At 33.1% G+C, this 24,322-nt stretch overlaps 1 protein-coding gene across 2 annotated transcripts; it reads left to right on the top strand.

Annotated features, from left to right (window-relative positions):
• Window positions 1-1,688: 1,688 nt before the first annotated feature.
• Window positions 1,689-24,173, top strand: LOC144854748 (coiled-coil and C2 domain-containing protein 2A-like). 2 transcript variants are annotated; one of them, XM_078712709.1, is made up of 37 exons: window positions 1,689-2,086; window positions 2,527-2,647; window positions 2,943-2,996; window positions 3,309-3,383; window positions 6,104-6,305; window positions 6,604-6,731; window positions 7,352-7,474; window positions 7,951-8,061; window positions 8,207-8,501; window positions 8,789-8,928; window positions 9,027-9,155; window positions 9,286-9,495; window positions 9,750-9,871; window positions 10,397-10,537; window positions 10,918-11,074; window positions 11,481-11,667; window positions 11,992-12,151; window positions 12,591-12,675; window positions 13,058-13,208; window positions 13,553-13,700; window positions 14,001-14,139; window positions 14,251-14,463; window positions 14,750-14,842; window positions 15,386-15,477; window positions 15,560-15,727; window positions 15,878-15,908; window positions 16,018-16,127; window positions 16,605-16,800; window positions 17,445-17,462; window positions 19,030-19,170; window positions 19,688-19,885; window positions 20,552-20,641; window positions 20,884-21,132; window positions 21,603-21,725; window positions 21,942-22,000; window positions 22,594-22,765; window positions 23,197-24,173. In XM_078712709.1, the coding sequence occupies exons 1-37, from the start codon at window positions 2,079-2,081 to the stop codon at window positions 23,383-23,385; spliced, it is 5,028 nt and encodes a 1,675-aa protein (XP_078568835.1). In that variant the 5' UTR covers window positions 1,689-2,078; the 3' UTR covers window positions 23,386-24,173. The 2 variants fall into 2 exon arrangements, with proteins under 2 accessions (XP_078568835.1, XP_078568836.1); XM_078712710.1 differs by lacking the exon at window positions 17,445-17,462 and having other exon boundaries at window positions 23,197-24,172.
• Window positions 24,174-24,322: the final 149 nt, after the last annotated feature.

Here is a 24,322-nt window from a genome sequence, read left to right as displayed (position 1 = left end):
TACAAGAACTGACAGCACCCAAACCTGAGCATTAACCGCTAAGCTACAAAGAGTACATGACTGAACAGCTGATAATAGTCTATTTATACGTGTATTACGTAATTCATCAGTACGTCATAACTATCATATTAACCTTCTTAAAACCAAAATGATCAGTTAGCTCAGTCGCCTGAGCGTCGTGTTGACAACACGTATGTCGTGGGTTCGATTCCCACGCTGGTCGGTGGAATAGAGTTAAAGGCATGCGGCCACTGTGTTTGGGGTTCACAGAATTATACGTCCCCCTTTCCACCACACATCATGAGGCGACAACATCAATGCATCTGGTGATGTGGTGGAAACGACCCCAAAAGGCTGTGGCAGGGCCTTAGTGCTGAGGCAGGGAGAGCACATTTACCATCTTTTTTTTTTTGGCTCAGTCTCGCCAACTGCTTTGATGGTTTAAGTTTTATGTTTAGCGCCCTCAATTTATTTTAATGTAAAAAAAAGGGAATAGATTCTCTTCGTTACGTGTTTAGAAGAGAATTAATTTTATCTCATCGTAGTTTGGTATGCCGTGCGTTTGTTATGCAAATGTGTGTGCACATGTGCTGTGGGAAAGATGGTATTGTTAGTCATTCGCGATCAACACACAACACTGTTCAGTTTTTATTTTGTTAATCTTTTACATTAGAATTATAATTCTACCGTTACACATTATAGTGTATTTTTAAATATCCGTTTCATGCAAGATATTGTAGGCCTACTAATATGTTGTGAATAAAAGTTTATGGTAGAATAAATAAATAAATAAATATGTTTTAAGCAGATCGAGTTTTTTAAAACCCAACCTAAAATTCGCATCTGGATAGTTGAAATTTAACATTATAATTATCAAAGGTGATAATTCTAATTGTTTTCTAAATTATAGAAACATTAAAATTAGTAAGTAGGCTTTTGTGTGCTCGCTCTGTTTGTATTTCATAATTTTGTTTTGTTGAATTACCGTTCACGGCCGCATGCATTGCATGTCTCACACTTGGGAAACAATCACCATTGTATGGCTGGTCCTGAAGACTTTTATATTTTGTTTCATAATTTCCGGGGACTAAGCTTTCATTCTTAGCTCTGCCCCAACCATGGTGAGCTTAACTGGAGACTTAATATTTAATTTCATATTTCAATAAATATTTTTTCAAAATTGTCTTTTCTTAGCCCCAATCATGCGTGGGGTAGTGAAGACTCTTATATGTCATGTTTCATTTCTGGGGACCTTGCAGCTATTTTAAACAGTTTGGTAAGCCCTTCGTTGTTATGCAAATGAGTTTGTGCAGGTGTAATGGGGAAGATGGTATTGTTAGTCCTACTGCGGTGAACACGCCACAAAATTAAATTTAAATGTTAAATTTTGATTTTGTTAATCTCTATTAGAAATTCAAATCATGTAAAGATACAATTTTCCGGGCGGGAATCTAGAAACTCCCCTCCTTTAGTATATATAGATTAACAAAATTTAAATTGTAGTCTATTGGCCTGCATAGTCAATGCCCGACCTTTTAAGAGAACGCAGCCAAATGCGCACACATTCAATTCGTAAATATATATATGGCCGGCTCTCTGTAAATGTTATGTTTAGAGCGCCCTCACTCGCTCTCTAATATAAATCTTGAAGTACATTTTGTTTACGTTAGAAACAACAATACATTACTTATTAATACTTGTGATATAAGACATTATTTTCCACTATATATGCATATACCTTTTTTAATCTGTTGAAGATCGTTCAACGTTCAGAAATATAATAGATGTCTGCTTCAGAATCAAATTATTAGCCTAGGCCTAGGCTAGGCTCAGTCTCGAACAAGCCTACCGAAATACCAACCGCTATCCGTACCTGCCGCCGTTACCCACTCACCTCAGCTACTACTATTACTACTACTACTACTACTACTACTACTACTACTATCTAGGCCTAGGCCTAGCTAGCACTACATTGAGGTTTGGACCAATGAGTTTTTTACAATCTGACCACAACTTCTAACGTAGGGTCCAGATCAGGCAGGAGGTCTTTTAGGCCTAGACCTTTATAGCCTAAAATAATGAGTTCGTAAGTACTTTTTTTTGGTCATTATTTTAATGTTTTTATTTTTTACCAAATGAAAATTATAAATACTAAACTAGGCCTAGCCTATTATTTAATTGATATTTTAGATCATAGCTCTAATCATAAAATGTAAGTTTTAATGAAGTTAATAATAAGAAACTATTATTTTACTTTTATTAATACCATATTATTATAATTTATTTGTCATTTATCGGGATATGTGCATGACATGATGAGTATTACGATTTTATTTAGTAAAATGCAACATCCATCAAAATTGCACAAGTATACTATATTGCAATAACATGGCTATTGCATAATCTAGCTGTTCTGTGGGTCTGAAAGAGGCTAATTAGAGCCTAGCCTGTTTTATATACCCACATCCAATAAGTTTTACTTTCAAAATCATTTTCAAAGTATGTAACTAGACGTTCCTTTCACAGAACACTAAAAAAACGACTAGAAAAGAGGCGTAAGGATTTGAGGGAATCCATGACAGATTCAACCATTCAAGATGAAACAACAATGGAAAATGCGGATACGATTCCACTCAGAACGAGAGCTGTAAGCATTTATATACTCAATTGTATATTTTGTGAAAATGAGAAAGGCAGTGATACAACTGCTGCTGGAATACAATTAAAATGTTTTTTTTTTATTTTAATATCTCAATAATAAATAGCTATTTATAGGACTAATCATAGGCAGATCCAAGTAATGGCCCAGCCTAAAGTTCAGAAATTAAAATGCAAAAGATAGGATAAGTTCAGGACTTAATTTAACCATTTTTAAGCCCTAGTCTGCTAAAACTGTTTTAAAATCCTAATAAATAATTTGATGTTTCCTTTTTTTTTGACAGAATTTGGAAGCTAGTGATAAAGAGGACGGCAACTTGAGTGGTTCTGATGTTGATGTAAGTTGTCCTTTATTATTATTTTCAAGAATATAATCTATTACCATATTGACCTCAGACTGTGTACTATCATCTAAATATCCGCCATTTATCATATACTGTATGCAATAAAAATGGGATATCCCCACAAAAGAGAAAAACCATTTTTCTTGATTCTTGAAAATGATCAAATAGATCAACAAATGTCAAATTCTAAAAAATGTGTTCTGTGGTTTTTAATGATGTTATGATTTTACTCTTTAAGAAATAATACATTACATTGTTTTGCTAACAAATAAACTTAAATAAATACATTTTATTTTTTTATACTAGAGAATCGAAGAATTACAAGATGCGGAAAACTTAGTAGAAAACCTTGCATCTATGAGAGAGGAAAAAAGAAAAGAGGTAATAAGGGTCGTCATTCTTATGTTTAGTTGTCTCCAAGCTATCTTCAAGACACGTTGGCTAACAAAGTCGGAAGAACCTGTGTAGGCCTTGAAATCAGTTCTTGTCTCCCAAAAACATGATTAATAGGCCATTTTGCAGTTTTAATAAAGTTATTAATCACTTTATAATAAACACTTTCCCCTCCAAAAATCAAAAAAAAAAATAAATAAAATAAAATCCTGGATGACTAATGGATTGCTAAATTCAGTTAAATATAAACAGAAACTTTATTCTAAATTCCTCCACTGTCCTTCTGTCGCCAATGAAAAAACATACAAAAAATTTCGCAATAAACTAAATACTTTGGTCAAACTGGCTAAAAAATTACATTACAAGGACACTTTCATTAAACATAAAAATAATATCAAGGCAACCTGGAAAACCATCAATTCACTACTCAAAAACCCCAATAATCGAAACTCTGATATCTCTATCAACTGTAACGGTGAACTGACTAAAGATCCCAATACAATATGTAATGCTTTTAACAAATACTTTGTAGAAATCGGTCCCTCCCTTGCTAACAAAATTCCCAATGTCAACAACTCATTTAAAGACTTTCTGCCAAATCCAACTCATAATTCTTTATTTCTTAATCCAGTTGATGAGACGGAAGTTATAAAAATTATCACATCCTTTGAAACAAACAAATCCCCTGGCATTGACGATTTTAAAACTAAACCCATTAAATATGTCGCCAATTTGATCTCCTTCCCTTTATCCCATATTTTTAATCTTGTTTTAACTAATGGTGTGTTCCCAGACAGGATGAAGATAGCGCGCGTTACTCCTATTTATAAGTCCGGAAACAAATCTGATCTCTCCAACTATCGTCCTATCTCAATTCTTTCAATTTTCTCGAAAGCCTTGGAGAGAGTGATTTATGAACGTACGTCCTCATTCATAAATAAATACAACATTCTCTACAAAAAACAATTTGGATTTAGAAAAAGCCACAATACTGCATCCGCTCTAATCGACCTAACTAATAAAATTGTTGATGGTTTCGAAGACCGTCACCTCACATTAGGAATTTTTATAGACCTCTCCAAGGCTTTCGATACAATTGATCACAATATACTCTTATTCAAATTATCTCACTATGGAATCCGTGGCCCTGCTTTAAATCTCTTCAAAAGTTACCTCTCTAATCGTGTCCAATGCACAAAATTCTCCAATTCAATCTCTAATTTCAATCATGTAACTTGTGGTGTTCCCCAAGGCTCCTTACTCGGTCCCCTTTTATTTATTCTGTACATTAACGATATCTATCTTTCTTCCCCATTACTTGATTTTTACCTATACGCTGACGACACAACTGTCACTTATTCTCACCCTGAAATCCAAACTCTGTTTAATACTACCAACTCCCACCTAGAGATGTTGTCCCAATACTTTGCTGCTAATAAACTTTCTATAAACCATAAAAAATGTAACTTCATCCTGTTTGGGACTCCCCAGAAGTTAAAAAATGTTGACCCATCACTATACAATATTACCATTGAAAATATAAACATCCCCTCTGTTCAATCAGCAAAATTCTTAGGTGTCCATCTTGACTCTGGCCTGACGTGGAAAACACACATTAGTGTAACTGAAAACAAAATTTCCAAAAGCCTTGGTATTATTTTTCGTTTGTCTTCATATTTACCCCCTAATATCCTACGCATCCTGTATTGCTCTATGATTCTTCCCTATTTGAGTTATTGTAATATTGTTTGGTGCAACACATACCCCACAAACCTTAATAAATTGCATACCCTCCAAAAGAAGGCTATCAGAATTATATCTGGCGCGCCTCCGCTTTCCCATTCCTCTCATTTATTTTCAAATCTTAATCTCATCAAACTTAATGATATCAACTTAATTCAACAAACCATTTTTGTCTACTCTGCCTTAAACAACATCCTTCCTAACCATCTTTGTTATATATTTACTTCCAATTCCTTCTATCATTCCCATCACACACGTACTAAAAATAAATTATCTATACCCTCCCATAGAACAAATTTTTTCCAACATAACATTCGATACTCTGGACCCACCCTATGGAACAACCTACCACCCTCCATTTTAAAATCTGCTTCCCCTAAGATACTTCTCTCAAAATTAAAAAAATACACCTTTTCTACTTATTAAATATTTATTAATCGGTCATGTCTCGATCTGCAGTACCAACAGATTTTTTTTTTTTTTCTGTTATTCATATTTTAGATTATGAAATTTATTATGATTTTCTTCAATGCATTTCTTTTCTTTTTTATTTGTGTTAAGGCTCGCCCAACACAAGATGTTACAAACATCTTTCTGGGCTTTTGCCTTCATTTTCTGATATACTTTTATAATTCTGTACAATCCTGTTTCTTGTTTTCCTACTGTATGTATTCAGATTTTGTAAATAAATGTCTATTGAATTGAATTGAATTGAATTATTCAAAAAAAATTTTAAAAATAATTATTTCACTTATAACAGACAATTTAGGTATTTTTTGCTTTAATTACATTTTTGGTCAAATTGAATAAACTATTATGTGATATTAAAATGGCATATTCAACAAAAAATTGTACAAAAATTATTTTTTTTAGGGGGACAATAATATATCTTTAATTAAACTCAACTGTTTAATGCATAGTGTAAGTATAGAGGTGCCAACTAAGCCCTATATTGTGTATTTCAGTTATCAACTGCATTGGAATCTACCGAGGATGTGTCCAGTGTTAAGCCTCCTGTGTCAAAACCCAGAAGGAAGCCTAAGACTCGGGCATTTCAAGAGGAAGATGAGATACCAATGATACCTGATGAGGAGAAAGAAGGCAGTGAAGGAAGTGCCAATGAAAAGGTTCCAGTCAGCAGGAGAAGAAAGGCTAGGCAATCAAAAGGTAATCAATATTTAACTAATTAATTTAATATATCCTATCCAATTAGTTTAAGAAAACATAATTGAAGACTTAGTGTCCAAACTATAGACAACACTTTGTATGGTAAGGGTAATAAAGATAATTTCTTTATAATTGTATCTCTTGAATTAGTAGTTTTGGGTTTTTTTCTGTAAAAAAAAAATTATAGTCATTTTTTGTTATCTTCAGTAACTTCCCTTGGTTTTTATTGATACAATTCTGTTAAGCATTTACCTAAAAATGAGTTTTAAGTAGTAAAATCCGTTTTATTTATCTTCAGAACCAATGAATTTGGATGAGGCAGTGGTAGCTGCAAAAGCAGGCGGAGTATCTGCTGGCGATAAGACGCCCTCAAATCTAAACACGGCAATCAAAGAAAGAATTAGAAGAAAGATACAGCATACAAAGGTTTGTAGTGTTTTAGTATTGTACTAATAATACTTTCTATCCTTACTTGAGATAATAACTGTTTAATACTCAGTGTCTGAATATCAACATTTGTCATATATTAATAAGGTAATATTAATATATTGTCCCTATAATCAAGTGGGTCATGGTGTTTAACATTTGTTTGGAAGTCCCCTTGTTTTATATTGTCCCTTATAATCAAGTGGCTCATGATTTTTAACATTTATTTGGAAGTCCCCTTGTTTTATATTGTCCCTTATAATCAAGTGGCTCATGATTTTTAACATTTATTTGGAAGTCCCCTTGTTTTATATTGTTTGCAAAGTTAAAACAATATGCTGCAACTTTTAAATCATCTCCAGTCCTTTGAGTATTTTGAACATGATGATGTAATGCAGGATCATAAATTACATGGACTTTATCAATATTATACCTTACCTTTCAAAATCCCAAGGTTTTTCAAAATTTCATAATTATTTTCAATATACTGTATTATTACTTACCTTTCAAAATTTTTAAAAAATTTAAAAAAACTCCTATTGGAGTAGGAACTCTTGTACAATCTTTTAACATATCAACTTTCTTGGAGCGAGCCAGCAATAATTATTTTTTCTTGATAGGAAAAAGAGGAACAGAAAATGAAAGATGATGTTGAGAATGACCAAGAGAAGGACCGGCCAACGAGACGTTTAAGATCTCGACCGAGGACCACTGCTACCACTAGATTTGATGACCCTTCACTGGTTAGTAGTTTATTTATGCAGACATACATACTATATTAAATAAATAGTGTTTTATATTAAAATATATTATAAAACCATTTTGAATGATTATTATAAATTGTAACAATGTTGTGTCTCTCTGATACACCTATCTATCCCTATTAATCTGGTTTTGTTTATTCAGACATACATACTACAGTAAATAAAAAGTGTTTTATATTTATATAGTAATATTATAAAACCCATTTGAATGATTATTATAATTTATTACAAACAGCAGCAAGAGTATGTTGGTGTAAGATAGGACTTCCATTTCTATGTTACAAACTTGCTCGCATTTAAATAGAGTTTTGCGGAAAAGACTATAAATCATTGTTTGCTTCCATTTGTATTTGTCGTAGTATTCCTACAGTAGATTGTGCAGTTTCATTTATCAATATTGTGTCTCTGATTGTAGACTGGTGTATGTTTTACTATTAATCATTACATTTATTTAGATGACTAAAGAGGAACGAGCAAAGGAAGAAGAAAGAAAGAAGAATGAGGAGGTAGAAGCTGCGGCATTAGAGAAAGTAAAGAAGTGGAAAGAGGCAGTGATAGCAATGAGGGTATAATACAATATGTTTTTAATTTCATGTGATAAGCCATTATTCAGCACAGTAACAATCTATTTTCCTTCTTTACAATAAATTTCTTTTTTTTACACTAAAATGTTCACAAATTGTTTTATTGATTTCTTTTTCTTAAATACAGAAAGATCTCCCGAGCAATGAAATGTGCTACGATTTCTTTACTAAAAACTTTGAAAACCCACCAGAATCTGAAAGACAAGCAGTAGAGGATGAAGCAGGACCATCCACCAGTCAAGAACCCCAACCAGAAGAAGCTGGAGAACCAGATGATTTTGAGGCGTTGACATCAGATGCTTTTGTCCAGAAAGAAGATTGGCGTGATCGCCCCATAGAATATCTTGGACCTGATTATCTTACAATGCATGAGAGAGAAGATAAATTAGAGGGCTATTATTTTGTACCAAGTGTACGCACCAGTAAGTTTTTGTGAATGCCATGTCACCTGTATATCGGCACAGTGAAATAATTTGCTATTGACATACTTGATTATTATTGTGTCTAGAGAATACAAATAGTCCACAAGAAAAAATGTGATGTGCCCATATATGGACATGATGATGTCATATGACTACCATAGTTGAGTATATCACTACCATTTTTGGGCACATCACACTATTTTTGTCAAACTAGTTTCTGGAGTAGTAGTAGTAGTAATTGAAATTTTATTTATATTCCTATATTTTTATTTGATATTTCAAATCAGTTGCTGTTGAAGATAAGATATCAGAAGACGTTGAACCTCGTTATTTAGAAGAGGAAGGTTTTTATGTTGGTGTGAGACCCCAGGTGACCTCACGCAACCAGAATGTTATGGAGGCCAGGCTTTTGAAATCTTCTGATAAGGTATGAATGTCATATTTATTCGATTATTGGTTCATACAGGTCTGAACTTCTGTTGAAATTGTTCAACAAATTCTTCATTCTTTCTGAATCTTTTGTAGGGTAAAAATTGGTTTGGAGATGACGGCAGGATCAAAGCATTGCCAAATCCGATCAAAACTATTCCATCTAGGCCTAGGATCCTAACCTCAGAAGATATTGAAGTTGATCTGAAAACTGTCTACAAAGCGGTATGAAAAGAATTCACTTATTGTCTATTTTTGGTAGAATTGTTTCAGGAATCTACTCATGTAAACTTATGAATATATAATGTTAGTGAGTGTGGTTCTTCTAAATTGAAAATTAGTGGTTTTTTTTCAGCCGGTTCTTTCAGAATTTGACAACCGTTTCATAGATGGTCAAGGTAGTGATTATGGTCAGTACCAGCTGGACATAGATGTAAACATGCTCATATTTACACATCATTCAATGTTCAGCAAGGAGCATTTATTGACCACAAAACTTCAGCAGTTGTTTGACCAATACCTGACCAGGAACAAGAAGGCTATGACTGAGTATTATTCTGATAAGGTAATCATTACATGTTCAAAGCAATGCTTCATAATTACTAATCCATAGTGAATACAAATATCTGAATAGGAGCAACCATTAAATAGTTAGTTGATTGATTAAGTCAATTTACTCTTTATGTATTATTTTTATTTCAAACTAATTTTTACTATATTTTGACAACTCACAAAATAAAAATATATTTAATTGATTGATTATATTGTATTCATCTTCTCTGTTGCTTTGAGTTTGAAAAATGACTTTCTTTGTTTTAGTTGAGGGTTTTGAAATCAGCGTTGACAAATCTGCAAGGTCAACTTTTTGAACTGAAAGATTCTGAACTACCCATTGTTAGTGAACTAGAAACAAAAGTTCACAATTATCAGCAAGAAATCAGGTAAAGTTTACAATTGATGAAACTTAATGTTATTTCTCATTAAGTTTAATACTCAGAAAAATGTGATTATTCTTTTTAATAGATATGTTTTAATGTTCCTTATTGTATGTTAATGATGAAATAAACTTGTATTTAGTTGGTGATTATTCGTTTTCAGTTTCAATAACTGTGTTTTAATGTTCACTGTAGTATGTTAAATGAATGAAATTGTATTTAGTTGATCCTACTAAACACCACACACACACACTACACACAAAATACAGTAGTACATCATGCTCCTATGTTATAGTGTTATTGCACTTTAGTACTCTAAAAGGAAATATTTAGAGAGTTACTGTAGTTTCAGTTGTATTAGGAGTGATGTTGATTATTTTTAGTAGATATGCATTAGCGACTGTAGGTGCTGGTTTTACTGTACTACATATTATGTATAGGATTGTGTGGCATTGATTGTGATGTTAAGTATATAAGACCAGTATAAGTCGTTCCATTATAAAAAATTAAATTGCAAATGTTTTTTTAAAGACAATCTCGTAAGCTTCGGGATGGCGAAATGTCAAGTGATAGAAATCTACTTCGTAACTTGCTACACACTTGGAAAGAAACAAAAGCACTGAGAGAAAAACAAGAATGTACAAATTCACCAATTAAATTGACCATTAGAAAGTAAGTAGATTTATTTAGTATTTATTTATTATAAATTTATTTCAATTCCATTCATATCTCTTATCTCAATAATTGTAATGAAAAAAAATAGTTTTAAATACAGAAAAATAAGAGAGTTGAAATCTCGGAGAGCAAAAGCTTAAGAAGGACTGCCCTGAAACAGAACTAAATAATGTACAAAATAACAATAATGAAAAAGATAATAGAGAAAAAACAGAAACAAAATGGTCAATTATTTAATCTGATCCCTGTTTTTGCATCCAGTAATAATTATTCATAAATAATGTAGAAAATAACAATAACGCTAAAAAGATAATAGAGCAAAAACAGAAACAAAAACGCAGATATTAAATGGTCTGAATCTCTGTTTTTGCCTCCAGAGAGCTGTCCGACAAAGCTACTGATGAACAAGCATGGAGATATGATTTAACTGAAGAGTTAGAAGAACTTAAAGAAGTACATGAAAAGGAGTATAATGTGAAGATGAAAGTGTACAAACAAGAACTGGAACAATGGAAACAATTTATGAAGGAAAGGGTACAAACAAACAAATCTATATTTTGTTTTGTCTTTCGTGTGACCAACCCACCTTTATTACTTCCTCTTCTTTTTTTTCTTTTTTTTTTCATTACATCAGGTAGAGATACTCTTACATAAGTTGACACCATTAATTTAAATAAACATAAAGAAAATAAAATATTATTAGGTAATAATAATTGGGTTATACCAAATTGAATTCTTCAAGAAAGTCTTAAATCATAAGTCCAGAATGCATCATTCACTAGTGTGCACTTAAACTAGTTTAAGATGAGTACTCAACATTAATTCCTATTCTTTATGTCATTCTTGTGCAAGATTTCTTCATGTGTAAACCAATGGTCTATTCATTAAAAGATTGTGTCGAATAAATAAATGAAATGAAAATGAAAAATTATATTTTCAGAAGAAAAAGAACAGAAAAGCAAAGAGAGGATCAAGGGAAGGTTTGGCAGAAAGCCAAGGAGAGTCTGACGTAGAGACACATGATGCTGTAGAAGTACCTAAACCTGAAAAACCAGAAAAAACATTCAATGAAGATGAGGAGAAGATGAAACTGAAACAAAAGTACAAGCAGATTAGGAGAAAACCAGGTAAAAAGAAAGTTTACTATTAATAATAATTCGACATTTATATAGAGCTACTTCGTAAAGATCAGAGCGCTTTGATAAAGTATCTAGACTCTGACCAGGAAATGGGCTAACCAAAGACAACCCATTAATGACAAAAAAAAACAACGAAGATGGATGACTTGAATGCTTGAATAAAATACATCAAAACATCTTTAAGTCTAGATATAGTTGACTTATTGTTAGCTTTACTTGGCACTTATATATACATGTTTCAGCAGTATTCTACTATCACCAATAACCTATAAGATGACAATTTGTTTTTAATATTCTGTTTGTTTGATACAGGGGAACCATACATTTATCCTGAGCTGAGTAACACTGCGGTGGTGACGCCCCCTAGTGATTGTCCAAAGTCTGAGCAAGCTCGTCGAACTGGCATGCAGAAATGTCGCTGCTTCATTAAAGTTCTCATCAACGACAAGGAGGTCTCAAGAACTGGTGTCAGGTAATAGTCGACTCATTTGTAGTCTTGTAAGAGAAAGAAATAGAGTCACTCTTAAGCTCTGTCTGTCAAACTATTTTGACAAAAAAAGTGTGATGTGCCCAAATATGGTAGTGATATGCTTAAATATGGTAGTGATATGACATCATCATGTCAATATATGGGCATTTTTGTGTCACATAAAGTTTGATAGTGTAGACAAGGCTTTATACAGTATAAGTATTATTTTGTTTAGATCACACAATGCATAAAATGAGAAAATTTTTTCTTAAAGTAGAAACATTGTTTTATCTTTGTATTACCAACATTCCTTTTAAAGTTGAAGTAGAACCAACCTCCCCCACCCCTCTCACTGTTGAAACACCCTATTAAGTGGACATTCAGTTTCATAATAGAGGTTCTACTGTGTATTCATTGAATGGCCATTATTTTGATTTTTCAGAACATTATCATCAGATTTTACAATTCGTTTTGGAGAAATATTTAATGTTCAGATTGTTCAATGGCCTTTGAACATTAAGCTGCAGGTAGGTTAACTCATTTTGATATTTGACAATGCATTACTTTGTACTGTACTGCACCTTGCAGTGGTGTCCTTTTGATAATGAAATGGCCAGTAATACCAGACGATCCCTTATTCTAGTTAAGTAGAATGTACAGCAGCCTTTAACCTGAGGCCCCTGGTTTAGGAATGCTAAGTGCCTTTCAACGCTGGAGACCTTGTGCATTTTCAGCCATTTTTTAGCCTGTTGTTTCCTCTGAACACTGCTCAGGGCCCCCGTAAGCTCTAGGGCTCCTGGGTTTAGCCAGTGAGCGCTCATAGCCGTTGCGCCGCAGCCTTTAACATTTTGATGGTTCAATGCATTCTGCATCATAGTACTTGAATGCTAATAGAATATTTATTGTTAGGTATTTGAATCTGGAGCCTTCAACAACATGATAGCAGAAGTCTTTTTACCGATACCAGACACCAGGATGACATCCGATGTCGTTGAACTTGAGGAGATAGACTTCAGTAGTGACCATAAAAGATCTTATAACCACAGTGCTGTTGGCAGTGGTAAGATTTTTTTTCTAGTAGTAATAGTAGTTTGATTTTGATCACTTGTTTGGTTGGTTTTAATTTTAAAATGCTTTCAGTGTTCAGTAGTTTAGTAGGTTTCATGTTGTGTATATACATTCATTATGATCCAATTGTCCAAAATGTACTGTATTTTTCACAGAGTTTGCTTAATTGAGCTTAACCCCTTTTAAAAATCATTTGTACCATATCTCATGATATTTCTACAATATTTTTCACAAAGCTCATAATCCGCAAGTTTTGTTTGTTTCTTCTTTATACTGGGGGACCTCTGCAGTACACATTTTTGCCATATATCTATATGTATTTTTCAAAATTCACAGGTTACACAGTGGAGCTTGGTGAAGGGGAGAGTGTAAAGCATGTGACCCCGTTGACCTCTGGTTCCATAGTGTCCAGTGTCGCTTGGGGTGTGGGGGATGATAACAGACCTTTGATTCCACCAGAATCTCTGAATCCTCAAGATATCAAGTATGTATTTAGCTATTTTTATTAGATACCAAAATACAATACACTGAAAAAAATATGAGCGATGTCGGATATGATCCTTTAAATCTAAAAACGATTTATTTCCAAAAAGTTTTACAAAAATTAAATATAAACAGTACACTTTTTGGTACTGTAAAAGCAAAATATTTCAAATTGGAATATTTAAATACAAATATCTAATATAACAATGTTTTATTAATATTACATGTTTTTGCCATTTGTTATATGATTGACAATTTGACTTAAATTATGTCATTTTTAACTAATTACAATTAATTTTAGGATGCAGCACCGGTATGATGCCTTATCTGCTTTAGGTGCTGGTGGGGTCATTGACATTGAGAAGCTTTCTAATTGGATCAATGACGCAAGACTTGACCCCAATGACCCAGTCAATGCTAACATCATCCATTCGGTCAAGGTAAGTTTAACATGCATTTATGTGTAATTCGTAAAAAGCATGTTGAGAATGTTTAAATTATTGTACTAGATTTCAGTGTATTAGAAAATAAATTGAATAAAATATTTGTAGATGTTGAGAGGTGGTGATGGACAGCAAGGTCATATTCCTGACTTCTTTCGACTTGAACAACTTCAAGAAGAGTTCAACTTTGTAACTGATGATGAACTAGCTCTCTCTAAAAGATTTAAAATGATAGAATATCGGCAGAAGGAGATCCCTGAATTTAGGAATATTAAATTTGTTCCATGTCAGGAGAAGGAGATACAAGATGATATATTTAAGGTAATTTGTGGTTTTTACTACTTGATTGTTTAGTCAAGTCATGGAGAAATTATTTCTCCATGGTCAAGTGTACCTTCTATTAACAATGGGCTTACCATAGCAAAAAATTCTGACCACTACTGACTTCTAAAAGAAGAGTTTCAATTTTGTTTTCATCTCAGATATTTGGTAATCTTCACTAATATTCTTGTTAATTTTGAGCATAATTGTTAGAGAATTAATAGCCTAGTTAATGTACTTTTGTTGAATAATTTGTTTTTTAAATATTGATTTCCTTTTATTCCAGGCTTATGAATTACGGAAGCAGAAAGAGCAAGAAGGCTTAGTGTCTGCTGACATGGATCCACACAGAGCAGCAGTAGCCAAGTTCCTTGGAAAGGTTTCTCTATTTATTTTTATTTTATTTATTTATTTATTTTATTTAAAACATTTTGACAGGATAAAAACATATCAGGTCTAGATATTGCACCTGTTTTACATATGGTCTTGTGTATAAATCACAAATTATATCAAGTCAACTCTCCCAATGTGAGACACTCATAATCTGGCCTTATATGCGCTGCCTGGCCTTTTGTAAATTGTAAACTTCTGTCTGTTTTGGGAGAGTTTCTGGTTTTCAGAGAGTCTGGTATTAGAGAGAGTTGAACTTTTATGTCAAGGAGAATGTGAGCCATTGCAGTGATGAGAAACTTCTTAGTTGAAAATGTCCAAGCTTTATGTTTAGTAGGTTAAAAACTTTATAATGCGTCCTGTTTTGAATCAATGTTTTTGGTAGAGTTTTATAGTGTGGTATATTATTGCTTTATCTATTTTTTAAATCCTACCACTAAGACCAGTATCAGCCAATATTTTGATACACGCAGACAAAATGATATATTAAAAAATTGATTCTAGTATAATTGTTTTGTTCAATATAATGTAGGTACGTGAGCAAGTGATGGCAAGATTTCTTGCAGCTCAGCATCAATTTTCACTTGAAGATGTTGTGAATGAGGAGGCAGTGCCAAACATAGGGTAGGTACACTTTAGTATGTGTCTACTCATGAGGTGTATGCAACGTAACAAAGGTACCAATTAACATCATTTTTTTTCATAGACTGTTAGGTGGTAATCTTCTGAAACTTGCTGAACCACGACGCCCTCTCAGACCTCAAAGGAAAGAACGCAAGACCGTGACAGCTCAGAATCTGGCAGGCCTTGATGTTAATATTCTCATCAACATTGAAAGAGCTTTTGACATCCCTGTCAGGTCATCTGGATTAAGGTAATAACAATGATTTGTGGTTGTCATATGGTAGATGGATGAATGTGTGTATTTGGTAAGACAGACAGTAAAAATATACTTTTTAAATGATGGTGATTTTATTTTCTTTAATATCTTTATTTACATTAGTGTATTTTTTTTCTGTTTCAGCTCTGAATCGGGATCAAGTCCGACAACACAGGTTTGTTTGTTGTTTTGCTTTTATTATTTGTGATCTTGTTTTAGAAATTAGAATTGTAACTTCCACATTGTTTTTTTTAACCTGTAAACTTTGTTCTTGTTGATATTAGAATATTGTAAGACCTTTTGTGGAGGTTTTGTTCCAGCAAAATAAGAAGCAAACAAGTACAACAGAAGGACCAAATCCTAACTGGAATGAAGAGATTGCAATGCCATTCAAGTAAGAATGTGTTTGTATAAAGAGATTGCAATGCCATTCAAGTAAGAATGTGTTTGTATAAACAATAACAAGAGATTGCAATGCCATTCAAGTAAGAATGTGTTTGTATAAACAATAACAAGAGATTGCAATGCCATTCAAGTAAGAATGTGTTTGTATAAACAATAACAAGAGATTGCAATGCCATTCAAGTAAGAATGTGTTTCAATCAATTTCTTTCACTTATTTCTTTATAAACTGTAAATAAATTACACCCTGAAACATTATTAATGTTAAGCTCTGCCTACACTATCAAACTAGTTTGACAAAAATAGTGTGATGTGCCCAAATATGGTAGTGATATGCCCAAATATTGTAGTGATATGCCCAAATATGGTAGTGATATGACATCATCATGTCCATGTATGGGCACATCACATTTTGTTGTCACACTAAGTTTGGTAGTGTAGACAGAGCTTTACTCTTTGATTTTGACAGAGCACCAAATAATGACTACTCATCTACCAACTTACAAAGTATCAATGACTTAATCTACCTGAATCTGTTTGATGAGGTGTTGATTGACATGTTACAGGATAACAGAGAGTCAGCGAGCACGGTGCATCGACGAGTTGAGAGACGTTGGCTCGGCAGTATTCAGATTCCATTCTCAACCATTTATTTCCAGGGCAAGGTAACATATTATTTACTATTATTATTATTATTGCTATGTTTCAACTCACGGTTGCTCAGTTTTAACTGGTTACCATTGAGCTCTGCATTTTACCTTACAAAATGTTGTTGCATTCCAAAGTTTTCTTTGACACAGCAATATCTTATATAGATTTATTTGTTTATTAAAGAAGCCTTACTATCTGACAATGTGAATAAACAGGAGTTCTTTTTAACAATTATTTGAATGAATAATAATTATTAAGTCGTTTTTGCCTACAGCACTAAACTCAATAAGGGTAATAATACTGATAATGATAATAATAGTTCATCCTTATATAGTGCATATAAGCACTGTACATACAAGCACTGTACATACATTGAAAGTAAAACAAGGAATGGAAAAATCTTTTAAAAAATTGTTTGAAAAGAAAAGTCTTCAGCTAAGCTTTCAAATCGTAATTGCAGCGAACATCATTTATATGATTAACTTAATGTTCCTGAAATAACATACAGAATGTGTCAATGTTGTTTTTACTGTTAATGATCGTTGTTGTTATTGTCAATCAATTTGTGAATCTATGGTTGTGGTTGTCAATCACCTGGTAGCCCTGTGGTAAAAACCTATAACTGTTTACATGTTGTTGTCTGTTTAATCTTTCACAGAACAACCAGTCAGCAATGGTATGAATTTGGAAGGGTTTAATAAATAATTTATTCTACTGTGTGTATGAAATATGCTGTTTAGTAGCTGCATCTTAATTTTACTTTGCTTTAGTAAAATTATAAACTAATACATTATGGACACCTAACATGTTTTAACAGTCTTTTTCTATTAGAAATCTTTTCTTCCTAAAATTTCTAAACTGTCCTTTAGTTAAAAAGATCAATATTCGTAAAATATTAATTTTTTATATTCAAAACAAATTATATTTAAGAAATGTCTTGTTTTGTTGTAGTGTACTAACATTGTCACATACTTTATGTCTTTATAATGTAGTACTATATAAAGTACTTGTGTTGTGTAATTATTTTTTTTATGTTTTTTCTTTGTAGTTCTTCAAATCAAATGTGGTAGGTTCTTTAAAACATCATGAATGTTGAATACAACATGAGTATTTTCAGCCCATTTACAATTTAAGTTAAATTTACCTCACACAATCAAATAATTTTATAAATCCAAAAATATCATACATTTTATTTTTAAGAAATACTGTACACTCATTTACATTACGTATCAGGCTGTTGATTCTGAATGATGCCTTTGCTACATGCATGTATCCCCCAATCCAGTACATCACAGTGTACCACTACTACCATTCATCTTTATCCAGTTTTAAAAACCACCATTCATTGATATTACTGATGCTGTATGTATATGCATATACTGTTCCTTGTTGACAGTACAGTTAGACATCTTTATCCAGTTGTTACAAACCACCATTCATTGATGCTCTATATATGCTATTGGATCCCTCAACCTACAGTACACATTCCACAATTCCTTGTTGACAGTACAGTTAGACATCTTTATCCAGTTTTTACAAACAATTGCCATTGTGATATCGCCAATACAGTCTGTCCTAAGTACAGTTGTCTTTTTCATTTTAGCCTCCATACTTGTGTTCCCATGCCCTTCATTAACCAGTACCATGCCTTAGTTTAAATTATTTTAATTCATAGTTTCATTGGCAGTTTGTTTACATTTATATTCTCTAGCATATCTAGCATGATTAATATAGATTGTGCATGTGTTTGTTTTATTGCATCCTATACAATATTTGATTATAGTTATTTTTTATAACCTCTATTTAACAACAGAAGGATACAGTTACATGCATAATGTAAAAGCCTCTTTATTTATTCATATTTCAAACATTTTTATGTTGATTTATTAAAGCATGTACCAGTACAGTAGTTGAAAACATGCATCATTTTATTTGCATGTTTTTTGTCTATTTTTAATAAAATATAATAATGTAACTAGTTTAAGTATAGAGACCCAATGTTGTTATCCTGGATATTTTAATTTGTAAAATGTATATTAAATATAATGTATGAGACAACTAAATTAATTGAATTGGACTAAAAGTTTTTTACAAAATAGAAAGTTTTTTAAAATAATGAATTATAGTTAAATCATCACATAACAGAAACAGAAAGATCTAATTACAAGAACATAAAAAGTAATGTCATTTTCAAAATGTTGTCACATTAAAAATTAACATGGCTTAATAACATCTGTTTTTAGGTTGAGGGCGCTTTTCGTGTTCAAGCTCCGACCTCGCTTCTTGGTTACGAGCGTGGTCAACATACATTGGGTAGAACTTACCTGTCAATGTTTATAACAATTGAACCACCACTGGCTCCAGTGGAACCCACAAGGGAAAAGGTTAGTACTGTATGAAAGTACATGTAAAGAAGCCTTGTCTACACTATATCAAAAAAATGTGATATGCCCATATATGGACATGATGATGTTATATCACTACCATATTTGGGAATATAGCTACCATATTTTGACACATCACACTTTTTTGTCAAACTAGTTTGATAGTGTAGCCAGAGCTTAAGAAATGATGACTTAAGAATTTTAGTACACTTTAGTACACTGTACAAGTAGTACTGGATTTTGAAAGCACATCTGATGCTCTTGCAAATGTTCAAATGTGCTGCTTACTGTAGTGACATTAAATTACAAATAATGTGCTTATTTGAGATGACATTTACATCCTATATTACTTTTTGATGATAAACCACATTTGCATCTTATATATTAATAATTAAGTATAGTTATTTTAAATGTGTGTGTTTTATCATGTACAATATACAGTGTCTACATATTTCTACTACTTGTGTATCATAAACAGTAATTGATATTAAGTAAACTAAAAATTGTTTTCATTTAGTTTGATTCTAAAGAGGATGAGAAACTTCTTGCGTATGCCGACAATTTTGTTGTTGAATTCAAAAAGAAATTCCCGAAACGAGAAGTGATCACAACCGTGATGGACATCAACGGAAAGTCTGTGTTTGTGACTCGTTATTTTAGACCGCTAGCGCCACCAACCAAGGTGCTAGAGGGCGACAACAAATTCACCCCTATGGTATGTCATTTTATGAATTCAAAGGTTACACATTTTGAAATCAGTTATGAAGAAAATATATAAATGGTCAACTCTCTCAATACCAGACACCTTTGGGCTGGCCAAATATGTCTGGTTTTTCAAAAAGGCTAGTATTCAGAATGTGTTTTTAAAGGTAACAAGGCCAACAGCCATAAGTCGCGTGCTAAAACGCATAGTGATACCAGACCGATTGACCGACCGACCTACCGACCGACCGACATAGTGAATATAGAGTCGCGTCTACGCGACTAAAAATGAATTTGGGACCTTTTGGTCCTCAAGAAAAGTCTGTTAATGGGAGAGTTTCCGGTTTTCAGAGAGTCAAGTATTGAGAGAATTGACTGAACTGTACAATACTGAAACTGGCGATAATTGATGTTTTTATTATTGTTGCCATTACACTGTTACCATGTACATAGATATTTCATACAGTCTATGAATTGTGTTACTGGCTAGCATAGTCTGTAATGATCGCTTAAATTTCATTTTTTAATTTTATTTTATTCAATCAAAACCAACAGCGATAATTACCGCCACTAACAGGTTTGAAACATAAAACAATACAACATCAAAAACAGTTCTGTCTACAAAGCTCTGTCTACACTATCAAACAAGTTTGACCTTGTCAAATGTTTGTGTTTCTAGGAACGTGTTGCCAGATTTGTGTCTTTGATCTCATTTGTGTCTGACAGTGTCGTGTATCCAGGTTTGTGTGATATTTGGAGCACTTGTGATGTAAGTATTTCTACAAAGAAATCCACTTACATAGCATTATTGTACAATAAAATAAAACCATACAGAATCAACTTAAACAGGAAAACAATAAATTGAGAAATAATAGTGACAAGTGGTTAAGCAACGTACAGTACGCTACAACTCGTTTAGCCATATTCTGGAGGTTCATCTGGAGTCTGTAAGTAACATAACACAAATAGCATTAGCTTGAATTTACAGTTTTATGTTTTTTCATCATGTAGCAATTTCTACAAATGTTACAAGGTGATGAAGAAGAACACGCCGTCCTTCTTTGTAACTACTTCCTTCAGATGGGCAAGAGGTCATGGGTCATTAAAGGGTCAGCCATTCCAGAAGGCTCAACTGTGTATGTGCTGAGTGCTGATGATGACGGGTATAAGATCTGGAACCCATCAACCGGTGAATGGTATGATAAGAGTGACACTTTCTGTCCTTTGAAGTCTGTCACAGCTTTGATGAATAATGACAATGTGAGTTTCTAAATCTTTAATTGTACTGTATTGTGATGATCTGATAGGTGCTGAACTGCTGCCGTGTGTCTATAGAAGACCTAATCCAAATTTAATGTTAAGCTTGAGGACCAGAATAAATACCTTTCCTTTTAATTCAGATACTTGCCATCTATAATAACTAATCAAATCTATTGCCGTAGTATTCAAATCAAATTTTTCAATTACAGATTCATATATAATACATAAGTGATAAACATTGAACTTAACTAGAAATAAAACATTAGTTATAGTCTCTTTCTCTGTATCTCGATACAAGACCATATGTACAAACAAATAGCAGTGTTACTAACATCATTTGAGTAATTGATCATGTCTGTTAATTGTTTGAGTTGTTTTCAACATTGCAAACTTCTTATGATGCGGGTAAAGATCTTTCTTTGTTCCACTTGACCTACATACTGTACATGTATTTGGTTGTCTTCCTTCAGATTTGGGCCAACATTCAACCATCAGATGCAGCAAACATGATGGATTTTGACACCACAAAGACGACATGCTGGAAACCATTTTTTAATCGTGCTTATCCAAACCCCGGACTCTCAAGTGTACAGGTTAGCTATTCTTAAATGTTTTTGTACTATTTTGTATGCGGATTTGTAATTTATTACGGTATAGGGAATTTAAAAACAATAGCATTTACTTAAAAATATTAGTAATTAATTAATAATACAAGGTCAAAGGTTGCATTTACGAATGAAACAAAGATAGTTAAATGTTGCACTTATTATTCTGAGTTTGGTCATAATTGTTATATTGGTTCTTTTCAGCCAAATGAGTTGACTTATATAGACACCAGCCCACAGACTGTACTTAGGCTTCAAGACAGGTAAGTTGACTTATATAGACACCAGCCCACAGACTGTACTTGGGCTTCAAGACAGGTAAGTTGACTTATATAGACACCAGCCCACAGACTGTACTTAGGCTTCAAGACAGGTAAGTTGACTTATATAGACACCAGCCCACAGACTGTACTTAGGCTTCAAGACAGGTAAGTTGACTTATATAGACACCAGCCCACAGACTGTACTTAGGCTTCAAGACAGGTAAGTTGACTTATATAGACACCAGCCCACAGACTGTACTTAGGCTTCAAGACAGGTAAGTTGACTTATATAGACACCAGCCCACAGACTGTACTTAGGCTTCAAGACAGGTAAGTTGACTTATATAGACACCAGCCCACAGACTGTACTTAGGCTTCAAGACAGGTAAGTTGACTTATATAGACACCAGCCCACAGACTGTACTTAGGCTTCAAGACAGGTAAGTTGACTTATATAGACACCAGCCCACAGACTGTACTTAGGCTTCAAAACAGGTACAGTAAGTTCTATCCATTAGCCTGTATTCCAATATTGTGTATGTTCATTATTTAAAAGTACTGTATAATATATTTTGTTCTTCTTTGTTTTCTAGAATTGAAAAGGAACTACGTGATTCCATAATGAATTGGCGCCCTCGTCATATTACTCGCTGGAATCGCTACTGTACTCAAGTTTTTAGAAAAATACTTACTTCTTTGGAGTTTAATAAATCCAGAGTAACTGAAAACAAAACTGAAGCTGCTGATATACTTAGTTCTTACAATGTAAGTGATGATGTCATAATTGTAAAAGTGATGATGTCATAATTGTAAAACTAATGATGTCACAGTGTTAAAAGTGATGATGTCATTATTGTAAAACTGATGATGTCCGACAGTGGTAAAAGTGATGATGTCATTATTGTAAAACTGATGAGGTCATAATTGTAAAACTGATGATGTCATAATTGTGAAACTGATGATGTCATAATAGTGAAACTGATGATTGGTCATTGTAAAACTGATGATGTCATAATGTTTTTACAATTTGAACAAAATAATTGCAAATTTTACTTTTTTTTTACTGAATACAACCAAACCAAATAGTAAATCAAGTCAGCAATGGCACCAACATTTGACTGTGAAACGAACAAATTTAGTTGGACTTGGCTTCTTAGCATGTAAACATCACCATCACTTGCTTGTCTTTCTTACAGCTTTGTGGATTCCCTCTTCATATGTCTTACACTGACATGAAAACTGTGATTGAAAAAGTCAAAAGTACTGGAATACATGAGAATGAATCAGCTAACATTGAATTTGCTCTTGCGGTTTACATCCATCCCTACCCTAATAATATCCTCTCGTTGTGGATTTATATGGCGTCGTTGAGTAGGAAGAGGTAGGAATAGAGGTGACACCAATTACCAAGAAGATATAGTACATGCCATCATTGAGCAGAAAGAGGTTGTGCATCATTAAGCAAGGAGAAAGTAGTACTCTGTGATAGCATCAGCAACAAGATGTACTGTATACATGAATACATGGCACATGCTCCCAGAGAGAAACTGCGATAGGTCACTGTAGGCCTACTGTGACATCAGCAACAAGAGACAGTGATATGCATTTGGCATCAGAAACAAAAGACAGTCATATGTATAGATACTGTAGTTATACATGGATACATGGCACATGCACCAGAGAGTTACTGTAGGTCTACTATGGCATCAGCAACAAAAGACAGTGATACATATTTGGCATCGGCAACAAGAGGTCTTCACCTCATTACTAAGCATGAATATAGGAAACCAAGCATTAGCAATGCCTTGTTCCCACTAGAGACGCAACACAACGACGTAACGCAACGTAAGATTTTCGACCAATCACAAGCGATGGATTTATTGGACTGTCGCTTGTCAGTGGTCAACTCGTTTGCGTTAAGTCTACGTCCTTGTGTTGCGTCGCCAGTGGGAAGCAAGCTTTAGGATGATGTACTTATTTACCTTGAATGTGACTACCTTGATGACATTTTATTTATATATTTTATAACCAAAGAAATTCATTCCATAAAATGTGATTGGCTATTGATTGCATCAGCCTGCATGCTAATAAATAAACATGATAAAATATGCTGTTCAAACTATTGTTTTTTAATGAACCTTGTTTAAATAAACAATATCCTAATTCATTTAAATCGTTTTCTATTCTGGTTTTATAAATAAACTTTGTGCAATAGCCTACAATTGTTGTCCAATGTTTTATTTTAAATTTCTTGAATTAGTAATGATGATGATAAAAGAGTGTGAGTTAATTGGTAACATACAACCAGCCCAGATCCAACGA

This window comes from Antedon bifida, chromosome 10 (genome assembly GCF_963402885.1).
Source record: "Antedon bifida chromosome 10, ecAntBifi1.1, whole genome shotgun sequence".
In the NCBI taxonomy this organism is placed as follows: domain Eukaryota; kingdom Metazoa; phylum Echinodermata; class Crinoidea; order Comatulida; family Antedonidae; genus Antedon; species Antedon bifida.
The sequence above is the reverse complement of the archived record's forward strand: the minus strand, read 5'-3'. Positions and strand labels throughout refer to the sequence as shown.

Excerpts from the sequence above, each read along its gene's own strand:
- LOC144854748 (XM_078712709.1), top strand. Across the intron at positions 7,475-7,950 it reads GATTTGATGACCCTTCACTG|ATGACTAAAGAGGAACGAGC; the intron begins GTTAGTAGTTTA and ends ACATTTATTTAG. Across the intron at positions 14,843-15,385 it reads TAGCCAAGTTCCTTGGAAAG|GTACGTGAGCAAGTGATGGC; the intron begins GTTTCTCTATTT and ends AATATAATGTAG.